This window comes from Achroia grisella, unplaced genomic scaffold (assembly GCF_030625045.1).
Source record: "Achroia grisella isolate CSIRO2021 unplaced genomic scaffold, CSIRO_AGI_Agris_v1 utg540, whole genome shotgun sequence".
Lineage (NCBI taxonomy): Eukaryota > Metazoa > Arthropoda > Insecta > Lepidoptera > Pyralidae > Achroia > Achroia grisella.
The window spans coordinates 4418876-4432515 of NW_026712925.1; the positions used below are offsets into that span (position 1 = coordinate 4418876).

General features: G+C 35.0%; 1 protein-coding gene across 1 annotated transcript in view; it reads left to right on the top strand.

Annotated features, from left to right (window-relative positions):
- Positions 1-13640, top strand: part of LOC131847555 (dynein regulatory complex subunit 7-like) — a 157859-nt gene that overhangs the window by 141373 nt on the left and 2846 nt on the right. Inside the window, exons 3-10 of the mRNA XM_059197138.1 lie at positions 8101-8295; positions 8890-9051; positions 9536-9721; positions 10052-10262; positions 10713-10860; positions 11325-11434; positions 12002-12149; positions 12822-13098. Of these exons, the coding sequence (XP_059053121.1) occupies positions 8101-8295; positions 8890-9051; positions 9536-9721; positions 10052-10262; positions 10713-10860; positions 11325-11434; positions 12002-12149; positions 12822-13098 (1437 nt within the window). The remainder of the gene's footprint in view (positions 1-8100; positions 8296-8889; positions 9052-9535; positions 9722-10051; positions 10263-10712; positions 10861-11324; positions 11435-12001; positions 12150-12821; positions 13099-13640) is intronic.

A 13640-nucleotide genomic window follows, 5' to 3' on the forward strand; every position in this document is an offset into this window, starting at 1 on the left:
AGTGATAATTAAATGTTTTACCACCTAGTTTTAATTTTTTTTTACTTTACATATTAGCACCTGGCTCTTTATTTCAGCTGGGCTAGATATTTCCATTTACATAAAAAAACATGGCTACAACCTTTAGCCACTATGGCAACTAATTGTACGTAACTTAAATATACGAATTATTTTAATTATTTTTAAGAGTCGCCAATATTTTTTTTTGTACTGTTGTGACCAGTAACCTGAGGCGTGTTATATTTGCTCATAATTAAATCAACACAAAATTCATACAAAGCTATATATTAATTATTTTCATGGTAATATTTATGTTACAACTATCTGTCATACTCGCATACTTTAAATTTTACCTTTGAAGGGTTTTACACTGCTCTTTCTTTAATTTTGTACCGCGCCAAAAGGCCTTTGACGTACCCCCGACCGTGTTATAATTTGACAGCGTAAGGGGACGCAAATAATGGTTATTTTGCCGCGCTGAGATGCCGAGCTGTAAAACTTATTAATGTATTTTGTACGTCTTTAAATTATATTAATGGGTTTTTTAACGATGTAGATTTGTTTTCGATATGTATCATAAATTTATAAACATCATCATTACATAGTATAAAACAAAGTCGTTGTCGGTGTCTGTGTCCCTCCCTATGTATGCTTAAATCTTAAAACTACGCAACGGATTTTGATGCTTTTTTTAATAGATAGACTGATTCTAGAGGAAGGTTTACAACTTAAATATATATATATATATATATTACATGGTAGCTAGTACAATATAAAAATATATTATACAATTAATTATTAATTAAATAATAGTAAATAGGAATAATCATTATACCTATATGATTGCATGATTCCAACGCTTCAGTTTTTTAATATGTATAAATAGTGATTCAAGAGGTGGGTTCTTTTAGCTGTCCCTAAGTGTTACAAGAACGTTAGGTTTACGCTACAATCTAAGAGAATTTAATGATAATAAGTATCAATAGCAATGAAACGAAAACCGCCTGGAGCTGTTCGCCTGAATAATTTACTGCGTTTTGATTGGTCATCCCGGCCAAGACATTTGCATAATTGGCCATTAGTAAGTTTTTGTTTACTGTCTATTCGGGCTTCGGCTGAGATTCGGACAATCGGTTAGATTTGGCGTGCTTCGCTCGAAGCAACATTTACATTGGTCAGTTATTTATACATTTTAGTATAAAAGTCATAATGAAAGAATTTGTGCAAATTAGAGAAATGAAAGAATTTAAGCGTCTGTAAGGATAAAAATAGGGATGGGAAACGTAAAAGGAATTTGATCGGGCAAATGATACAATTAATAATAAATGGACGCGTTGAAAACTGTTTAATTTATAAGACCCGAATAAGAGAAGGGATTAACGAAACCCAACTGGGCAACTCATCAATAAGGGTCCGAGCGAAATTCCGTCTCGAATATCTTGCGCGGCCCCCGTTTGTACGTAAACACGCAAAATCCCTCTAAAGGTACGCCGCGGTCTCTAGACATGTGCGGGACATAAATTTGGCGAGCGTTACGTAGGTAGGTACAGGCCGGTCGCTATGTGCCTCAATACATAAGGCGTACCGCGTACCTATGTACGGAGCAACACGGGCGTCACTTATCCGCGAGGAGGATGCGGTGGCCGTCCGATCGCCCCCGGCCACCCCCAGCGGGCGCACCCCACCCCCCTCGCGATTCATTAAGTCGGGCGCGGCCGGCGCGGCGGACGCGTCGCGGAGTCTCCGTGAATTCAAATTAGAAGCGGCTCGGACGTCGTGTTTTAGGGATGAGATACATTATGACATTATGTGGTTGTCGATGTATCAAAAGTAGGTACTTCGACAATTATATTGTAATACCAGTAACTCATTACAGTCATGACTGCATGGCAATGGTTTTTCCTCAGAAATGGCGTATATTATTATACATACTATTACTACTAAGACTGATGATTTTTTTTCGTCTAGGCGCCTTTTAATAATTTATGATCCACAAAGAATTATTAATCCTTTGATTACTGTCGATTAAGCAACATTAGAGTTTTAACATACGTATGCGCTAGTAAATTGGTACCTTATATAAATGTACATTAATGTCACATGGTTTTTTCATGTGAAAATAATGTGCATATCACAGTACAAGTAGAATTTTATCATTTCATGAGCGGATTTATTCTTATGTTATTATCATATAATTAAGCGCTTGTTAGATCTTGACATGCATACTAGTGTAGCCAGTCACTCTGGCATAAGGAATCTTACAAACAGAATAATTTACCAAAATAGTGTAAAGGTTTTACCGTACCTATTTTATATTCCTTATGACAAATCTACCTCAGATTGTATGCACTCATATATAGTGTAGACAATGCAGTTAATTAATCTACCATGAATTTAAATGACATATTAATAAGTTTCTGTTTAATGTACGTAAGTTTTTATCGACATGTCATTAATATAATCTACAACACTATTGCCCCTTTGTCTCGGCAAGACAGACGCGCAGCGCGGGTGCGGGTGGCAAGGGCGTGAGCGGGGCACGTAGCTCGCGCGGGGGGTGATCACGTGCCGTGCCGGACGGAACTCGCGCGGGGCGAGCCGCACCGCGCTAAATGATTCAAAACTCGCCCCGGACCTGCAAGATTTATGCCCCTACCCGATCCCTAGATTAAAGATGTCGCGCCTTTATTGAAATACGTTAAAATATTCGCAGACGAACGCCGCCCGCCGTGACACCAGTTTTCCGACAATTCATTCACATTCAGCGCTCGTACTCGTTTCATTCAGATCTTTATTGTTTGTTTTTCGCTCTGTTTTATTATGAAGGGCGCTACTCCTCGTTAGTCTATTTAGAAAACGATGGATAATCAAAGTCGTTACTGCGAAAACTAATTGCAGTGTTATTTATGAGAAATTATTTCATTTCTTGAACTGTGGTCTTATTTTAAGAAGTATGTGTATTTTAGGAATGAAATAATTAGCTACCTATACTTTTTAGAAAGACAGGTACTTAAGTTTTTTATTCCATATATTCAGTTTTCAATAAATATAACTATTATTTGGACTGTTCAATATCATCTGAGTGGAATTAGTTTAAATTTTAAATAATACTAAATTAAATAAATTCCTTTAAACATCATTCTAGTACCAAACTAAGCAGAGTTTAAAAAACAATTATATAAATACTTAAATACAGATATTCTTTTACTACTAAAACTTAGATCAACACAAATACTCATACTCATGAATACAAATGTTCTTTGTATCTGGTGGAAATAACCCGTTGTCTTTGAAAGATGAATAAAATCAAAAAGTCCTCTAAATATTGAACTGTTAAATGTACCAAACAATTTAGGCTTGCATTTTGGAGAATAATGATATATATAATATTAAAATAGTTTTGTAAATTTAAACTTTCTGCAAACAAACAAATTGTCCTTTTACGAAACGTTCAGAACTTTGCCGAGGCGAGTATGTAAATGAAAACTTTCCCTCTTTCATTTGAATGGCGCAGTCCGGTTGCACTTGGCCGATTTACGACCACCCCGGCCTTTCAATTGATATTCATTTGTTTTTAATATTACTCAGAAGATTTTTAAACGCCATTATAAATGAATATACATATTTCATGTGTCGTATCTGTCATTGTTATTGTATTTTAAGGATTGCGGTAGTAAAACTTCATGAGTATAATTATTTACAAATTTTGATCACCTTCTTCAAGATATTATTTTTGTCATTGAAATTATATTAGAATTTATAATAATATGTATAGTACTATAATTGATATGATCTGGTTTTATCATAACATTATAAAATCTCAGAAAAAAGTAGTACTATTCCATACCTACGTAACAGTATAATTATTATTCTTAAACTCTACTAATACTTACCAACTTTACAATAATTACTTACCCTTTTACCTTTTCTTAACAGCTATCTCTTTTGCTTAAACTTTATATAGAAATAATATTATTATACAATAACAGCCTATTAAAAAAAAATAGAGACAGCTAACTGTCGGCGTTGTGGTGAACGCAACATTTGACATACCCACATTTCGGTTATATTTGACTTCAACAGACTACGTCTGTCATATAATTTGTTAATGTTGTTGTCTATCATCAGAGAGTTAGGAAATTACCAAATATTTTTAGCGTCCCAGATTCGACACACCTTTGAGGCCTATATAAATTGGAGCAGTAAATCACTAGGCCACGCCGCTCGAGCGGTTACAAGGTAATTGGTATAGGTTCTTTAAAGTTTTCCTTTTCATAGTACGATGAGAGGTATGTTTTGTTTGCCACGTCTCTCAAACTGTCCTCGTGAAGGATGGAAAACATATATACATACATGTTATAATATTTTTCTATCTTTCTTCGTGTGGTGATGAAGTAGGGTGATGTAATAATACTCTTTCTTCGTCACCACACGAAGATAGTTAAAAAAATATTGGACGATGTAGGTACAAGGAATATTGTGTGATAAAAGTACTTTATCTCCATACATTTAACGTTCCTATAGAATATTTGTTATATAGTATCCTTTGAGCAGCTATTCTAGAGCGGGTAATAATCTGTCCTACCTATTTCACAAAAGGCGTGTTTAAGACGGATTCAGTTCTCTTGTTCCATATCGCTTTAGATATTACGAGATTGCAGACCGCCGTGTGTACGGAAACAGCTCGAAATAGAGACGCATTTAGCTAAGATTCGACATGCAATAGCCTACACAGACGGCTAGGATATCAAAGCAATCTGGCCGGGTGGTCCGAGGCGCAATTTGGGTTGCTCCTTGCGCATATTGCATGCACGTACCAATGAAGTTTGCTTTGTAGGCGGTAATCTGCGGGGGTGTATCGGCTAGGGTGGTGGGTGGTGGGTTATGTACACACGAGCCCGAGGCGTCGAGGTAGGCAAATGGCCGGCGAGGCGGGCGCGTAGGCCGAGATCTCGAGCTGGCGATATCGATCGGCCGGCCTGACGCCCGCGGCCGTTCGTCGCCACGGACACGACTCGCGGCGGGAGGGCGGCGCCGCGTGACAAAAACAGTTCTTTGTTTGCCGGGTACGAAGTGCTCCCCACGATCCTTGGAAAGGACACGATGTTTACATGAGCATTGACGTCGCTGCAGATGACGGTAGTCCATTTAGTAACATTGAATAACAGAACAGTTTTTTAACTCATTCCTAGCTAATATATTGACAGCTATGCTAAAAAAGTTTTTGTAATACTATTGATGAATTAGGAAACTTATCGATATTTGCAAAAAAAAAAAATATTTGGAACATCACTAGGTCGCGTCGCGACCGCGCGGCGACGGGTGGCGCAAATCACTCGCGCGGACTGCCGTTCTTCGAGCGCGCCCCTATTGCGCTGCGGTCGTTTGCATCCTTTTATTTTTGTTTGTCGATGAAAATAAACCGTTATGTGTTGTTATTCTTGCGTAGTTTTGGGTCTAAGTTACACAATATAACGTATTACCTACATGCCTAATAAAATAATCTATTTTAGATTTAAAATAATTTTCTCAATACATTTAGTGATATGAGTATATAGAAAAAATATTCTTGATAACTATTTTAGTAATGAACTTTATTAAGAGCATTTACGGTAAGATTTCTCAGCAAACTTTCCATGACAGTCAGATCTACTAAATCAAAATGATAACGAAATCTGATGTCAGAGAAGGTAGGCTGCCTTTACTTTACCTACAATATTCTGTTATTATTGACTAGCCTGAACCTTTTAAACAATGACAACAAAAGTGAATTTAAAATCATGAAATGTCTTTTTTATCATCAGTTAATGACAGAATTGAAAGCATTAAAGACTGTTAAATATTTTTTTAGGAATTCATATAGAGTCTTCAGTGAGCTGCAAGTGTTTGACATGAACAACACGCGGGTAAAAGTTAGTTCTGAAATGTTAAAATAAAATCATCGATAGTCGATATCGACTTAACTTGTCGCAACGTATTCAATTAGAGGCACAGCACGGTTCGCATGAGTGGCGTTTGTACGCGTCGCCGACGCTCGCCCACCCCTCGCCCGCGCCACCGACCCAAATCGATAGCTCGAGTCTTGGCATCGATAACGATATGCAGGTGCACATCTCTAGTGCGGGCGTCTTGTTCGAATTCAAACTCCAAATAACGGTTGGTCAAGCTTTACTCAAAGCGAGGAACGTGGCGGTTCTAATTTGCAATAGTTCTACCGTAGTCAGATAGCTATCTAACTAAATATAGCTTTGAAATTGCGAATGTCGCTATGTAGGTATTTACTCAGCACGAGTAGATATTTGTAGAATATTACTGATATTTCCTAATTGGATAGGAAGTAACTGTACCAGTAACTTCAGATTCTTCATTGAGATTTTATATTAATATATTTTTGTTTCAGATCTAGGTAGTGACTTCTGAAATATAAATTTATCCTTTGTATTCGAATGTATCTTTAGGACAAAATGATATTAGGCATAAATAAATAACGAATGGTTTCAAATGATAATGATGACTTTAACAATTTATAGGGAAAAGTTTCGGATCTGTTTACAATATCATTGTGACAAAGTACTAAGTGAGTACTGGTATAATAGTATCCCACTAACATCATCACTAATTATTATCACTTAATTAATTATTAGTTATGGGGATTAGTGAATAGCACATTGCTAGCAATGGGGCCAGCAATGTAACGTGTCAGGACGACCACCACACTGTTACCTACCCTATCAAAAAAAGCAAGCTCCTTAGCGGCTGAAATATGTGAGATCGCTGGTGTACTTACGCTTACTTCAGGTTATTCTTACAAACTTAATTATAATATTTTTTTTATTCTATCAATTCGAAATATAAGTTGAACCAAAAAGAATAAGTTGCTTTTAAAATACTTTATCAAAAAATTATATTTATAGATAAATATCAACATTTGTTTAGATTTCGGTTAAATCTCTACGCTTTCTCATTCACAGAGTTGTTGTATAAACAACATGTAATATAAATTCACAAATATCAAAAGTAGTAAGAAAGAAATCAGTATAGAAATTGATAGCGAAAGCGCTGGAAAGTTTTCAGCGAAAAGTGAAAGTTTCAGTCGCAAAAGTTGCGGCGGCCGACTTTGTTTTCGTTCAACTTGGAATTCAATTTGAAGGGTGGCGGGTGCGTTGCCCCACACCCCTCTCGCTCTTTCATAACAATACAGGTTATGATTTTGTTGAGTAACAAACTCTGAAACTTTTTGAGTCACGCTTTCAAAACACAACATAGCCAGTCCTTTAAAGTTTTCTGTTTTATTTTTATTTGTACATTTATATGTATAATATTTATTGCTATATTAGATATATTGGTTTATTTACTTTGAGTTTATTTGTTGATTTTATTCAATCGTAATATTAAACATTAGTACTGAATTACTAACAATTTAAAATTATTGTCTTTTTTTTAAATATAGATATTTTTAATAACATTACAGAGATTGTATTACGTTAAGTAAAACAACCATGTTTGTATTTCCAGTAGCGCCATCTGTGAGAATTTTCCTAAACTTTTCTATGGCGTGCTGTATACTATCTAGCGAGTTCCAACTCTTGTACTGTGCTTTTGAAATGGTTGAATAAAAAGCAAAGCGATTCATAATACTACACCATAATACTAGAGGGTATTTTCGGTCTAATATGAATTATGTAAAAGTTATTAAACCAAGAATCTCATAGAGATATTTTATTGTTTTAAATATTTTAGTCTTATATTGCTTAACAGTAACTTAATATATTTGTAACTAGCTTATTACCCGCGAATTCGTCTGCGTGGATAATAACTATTTTTATTAAAATAGATTAAATGTATAAAATAATAGTGGCCTAAGTTACTCCTTAAAACAATATATACAATCTGCCAGTGAATGTCGCGTCTTATATCTGTGTGTCTGTTTGTCCATTTGTTTTTGTTAATCTCTGAAACGGCGGGGCCCATTTTGCGGGACTTTCAGTCGGCTTTAATTTACTGTTATTTAAGAAATTTTATTTATTTTAAGAAGAAAAGTTCCATGCGGACAAAATCGTGGGCTAAAAGCTAGTTTAATAAATATTTCTCTTTTAACAGCCAGAACGCATTATGTCCCCGTACACGGCTATAATACGACGCAGCGGGAATCCATTCGAAATAGCTCACGTGCTGGTTTCCTGGCTGATTGGTGCGGGGTATGACGCGTACATAGTAGTCGGCTGTGCCAAGAGAGACGTCTGTATGGCTATACGATACAGGACAATGTGCCCTGATATACCGGACGAGAGGGAGGTAAGCGTATCCAAAGAGGAACGAGATGAACCGAAATATAGTATTTTTTAACAGGAATGACAAACAATCTGACAACTCTCATGATGGAAATTGGTACCTTTAGCCAATAGAAATAAATAAAAATAATTTTAAACACTTTGATGATGTAACTAAATTCATTATACTCTAATTTTACCCATTATTAATCGACTGGTTAAGTACCGGTTAAAATATAGACTTATATCTTTTCTTTCTTATATAATCTAATGTATCAGTCCATCGTTTTATTGGACTGGAAGTCCAACTTCCTTCCCTTCCCTTTTGTCCTTTAGTCCCGTTCATTTTGCAGTTTGAATGTCCATCTGTAACGCGTGAGTTATGACCAGAGTATTGCCAACCTATTAATTGACTCATTTCATCAGTATACTCTGATATTAAGTTTGAATCAAATTTCTAACCTCACTTTGAACGTCAAAATACCATGTAGGTATTTATGTTACGATGTAAAATTTACTTGTATCTAGCTTCCCAAGAATAACTTTGAAGCGATTAGAGTCTAAGTATCCATAATACTTATTAGAGACATGGTTTAATTAAAAACAAAATTTGTTCCAGATAGTGGAGGAAATACCACCGCCAGAAGAGGAGCCTCGATACCGACTCGTACCTCTACCAGATCTGAACTCTAAGTATTGTCAGCAGATGGACAAAAAGGAGAAAGACAAAAAACAAAGTGAATTGGATAATATCGTGAACGAAAGGCTTAGGAAAATTGAGGTACTCTAGTTTCTGAATGTCTATCGAATTGAATGAAAATACATCATAAGAACTTCAAATTTGTACAATTAATAGATAATCGCTTTGGTATGCATACATACCAAAGCGATTATAGGAATTGGACTTATAGGACATTTTTCGGCATATATAAAATTTGAGCTAGTTAGTTTCCTCGTAATCTAATTTGCATTAACTAAATACTTACGACTCTACCAATTCGAATCGTACATGAATACTTTAAGAATATTGTACTTTGAATAACCATTACCTTAAATTTATAGAATCATTTCTAGCAATGGTATTTCCAAACCGATACGATATTGAAACCTTCCAGAAAAAAACTTATTACTATTTAAAAGGCTGGCAACTCGTTTGCAATTCCTGGTGTTGCATGGGCATACTCATGGGCGGCGGTAATCACTTACCATCAGTTGAGCCGCAAGCTTGTTTGTTCCATATGCTATCTTGAATATCTTTATGTTAGGATTTAGAAAAACCACCACACGATGAAATCGATGGCTGGCGGACGCATGCTTGGATATTAATATTACCAGGCAACATGGGTATCGAAGAGCCATTCTTCATAGAGCCCAGTGAAGGTAATGGATACCCATTAGACGCGAAGCAGTACCAACATCTGGACAGTGTGTATAATCATGAGAATTATTATGTAAGTTTGATTGTTAAGTGTTTATTTCTATTATGAAATGTCAATTACGATCTAGATATAGTTAGTTACAATAGTGACATAAATCAGGCCAGAGCTGAATTGTGCCTGCCCAATAATGATATAAATATTATCCAACGACATGTATATCAGGTGTTTTATGCTAAACCATTTGTAGTTTAAATTTGTGGGTATATAGGCTGCCACAAATACATGATAACGTTGTATATGTTATTATGTATTTTATTTTGACTATTTGATTTTTAGAAAAAGACCGGTCATTTTAAAAAACAGTTAACAAAAAAAACAATCATATTAATCCAATATGTTCAGGTAAACTTACAAAGTTGTGCTGAAGGCCTGGATAGCCTGAAGTATGACTTGGCTAATTTATCATGCTGGGAACACCTCCTCGCTGGCGAACCATTCCATAGAAGACAAATGTTAGGAGTCGATACTGCCGACAAGAGAACAGCAGTTGACACTGAGAAGCACTTGGACGTTCCAGCTAGCTGGGTGGAGAAACTAGATATTAGCGCTGATGGTGACTACATTGTTTTTGTTATGCTAGCTGTTGCTTGCAACTTCATCTGCCTTTTGTTACATAAAATGCAATGTGTCTATGTATATGTCTGTTGTGGTATAATCAAAACAATGAAATAGTTTTATAAATTAATATTAATATTTAACAAATTGGTGCCATGGTTCCGGCTTTTTACTTTCCTCGCAACAAAATCTGCTCTCTTTATATAGATAAGAGAACGCATAATTTTATTATTTATTGTAGAATAGAATAGAATAAGTTAATTTTATACCAGAACTAAGAAATATAATACATTAAACAAAATTTACTACTGACTATGAAAGTACAAAAAGGCTGTCATATTGATTAAGCAAGACATTATCCTAGACAACCTTAAAGTAGAAATAGTAGAGAAAAAAATAATAATAGCTTAAGTTGTAGTTTTATCAGTTTAGATACTTGCGTTTTTAGAATTCGAACAAAGATATCCTGGTAGTCATAAAGTGATTCATTACAAGAAGGTGATCCTGGAAAAGTTCTCACCATATTCTCAGAGAGATGGTATCGTGAAGAGAGTCAAGATTTTTGATGACTATGCCCTCACTATCCCGCTACTTACGTAAGTCAATGATAGTCATTGATACGCCACAAGTTAATCTTAAAGTTAAAATATCTTTAATTTTGAATTACAATTCTACTTAATTTTAATTCACATAAGTATAGTTAACATAATGTCAACATTGGTAGACGATCAGTTGATGAAACCACCTTAATATTCTATCGAAAAGTAAATCATAGAAGTTGGTGGTATTTCCAGTGATGACTTATGGAACATAATCGTACAGCGTTATCTGTATTTCAAAGTTTTTAGTCTAGTTATGAGTCAAATATCAAGATAGAAGCAATAATGACACCAAAATTTTGCAGGAAATCGGTGAATGTAAGTAGCTCAGCACCGTTTTTTTGTAGCATAACATGAGGAGCAATTTTAGCAAATAAAGTTATGTGTTACCTAATACATAGGTACGTTATATTGCATATTATTTTTTATACTTTCGGTAATTAAAAAATCATCTCTTTTAGATACGAGTGGTACAAAAATAGGGTTGACAAGATGGATACGGTCAAGATAGACCATGTCAAAAAAGAAATATTGGAGAAGTTTGGTATCGGTAGGAAGGACCACATAATAAGTAAGTTTACTCTAAGATTGTCATTTTTTTCAAGCAGACTAAGTAAATTCCGTGGTAATACTAATCTAGTCCGTTATTATAATAGTAAAACAGAAGACTATTCCTACTTTATATATATAAAAATATGTGATTCCATTGGTCACGGCTTCACCCGTGAACGGGTAGACCGATGCAGAGCTGAGCTTGTGTAAGCGTATTAGAAAACTGTATAAATACGTAGATAATAACTGGTACAAAAAAAAATGTCAAACACTACCAAATAAAATAACAATAATCTATAATAATCTCAGGACAATTCACACAATTCACACAGCGCCACAAAGCTTATGTTATGGGTACTAGATAACTGATACATACACATAGGTATTTTTTTTTTGTAAATACATACATAACAGACACAGAAAATAGCCTGATCGACACAAATAATCATACTCATGAATACAAATGTTTGTACCACGCGAGGAATTGTAACCGCGTCGTAGCCGTAGGAAGTAAATGGGTGTCGTGCTATAAGAAACTGCTATATAGAGGACGTCATTGTGATTGTTATTTCGTTTCGCTCCATAGAACACGTGTATTCAATAGAAGCACCGGTTGTGTCAGTGGAAGGTGTTCGAACTTTGGAGTTCAATTACTACGCACGTCTGGACCATCTCACCAAGCTTGTATGCACCCCACTGACCTTTGATGAACACTATACCAATAGAGAGGATAGGTAATGTTATATTTTCTATGCCAATATCATTACATAGTATAAAACAAAGTCCCTGTCTCTGTCTGTCCGTCCCTATGTATGTTTAAATTTTTAAAACTACGCAACGGATTTTGAAGAGTGTTTTTTAATATATAGAGTAATTCAAGAGAATGGTTTATATACATATAATACATGTACACCCATGAGAAGCCGGGCCGAGTAGCTAGTCATTTATAAAGATAAGTTTGTCACGCCAATGAAGTTAGGCGTCAGTCAAGTACCTTGGTAGCTCAGCAAGCAAGCAAGCTGCTTTGCGGCAAAACATATCTTTGCCGCAAAACAGCTTCTGTAACGGTCTCAAAAAAAAGATCAACAATCTCTAATCTAATGTAATATAATATATTGTTGTTTGTCTTCCTAATTGTTTGGCTGTTAGATACATACCACTGCTTTCTCACTGTTTTCGGCGTTCAGAGTTTAATGGCAGCATGACGCCAGCACTGTGCACTAGAGACAACATAATGCTTCCTTCTCTTCCTAGCATATATTACAATTGTCATAATATTATTTAAACAGTTAATCAGATCATCTTATGTATTCAAATCTATTTAAATTATAATACCGAACTGTTAATATAACATTTCTATCAAGATTGCTATTCGAAACTAGTTTGCTAACACATGATTATTCCAGGTTAGAATCTAGAATGATTGTCTATACAGAAGGCACCAAAATGGAACCTAAACGTCAAATAAAGGATATAACAGAGACATATGGAAGAAATCATTCTGTACCAGCTAAGGATGATGTTTTTAAGAAAATCTTTCATATCCAAGAGAACACTATAGAACTATACTACCATTATGCATATAACTTTGTCACGAATGATAGTAGAAGCTATACAAAGCCTAATTTAGCGGAGTCTGGTGGCAAAATACTTTATTATCCTGAAAAAACTTCAGGTTACATTGTAAGTAATCTCTTATTCGTAAGTACGACAGAGGTCGAATAACGAAATAGACATACAATAAGAAAGTGATGTTAGTACAGAAACAGACTTAAGGAACTGCTGTAATAACTATGCGAAAATTTATACTATAAGAAAGTGGATTACACAAGAATTGTTTGGAAGGATGAAAACTTAGATCACTGTCTGCCTGAAAGCAGACGTAGGTTTGAAAAATAATTTAATAAAATTATTATCTTTAAAATAAATATATAATTCAAAACTATTTGCCAAATATTGTTAATATAACTATTTGATAATGTTTAATAAGTAGCTGTATAATTTAAAAGTGTTACTTTTTTCAAAGAATTTATTTAATTACTAACTGACTAGAGACAAACTGAAAAAAGTCAATAGGGTATATGAGTACCTTAACATTCTTCAACCACCAAGCAACTTGCTTTGTAAACTGTGTTTCGGTTATAGAACACGATTAAGCAGTGAAATTACGGGATAAAAGGCATGAAATCTAAATTCTCAGTAAGGGCATAAGTGGTATCTCGGTC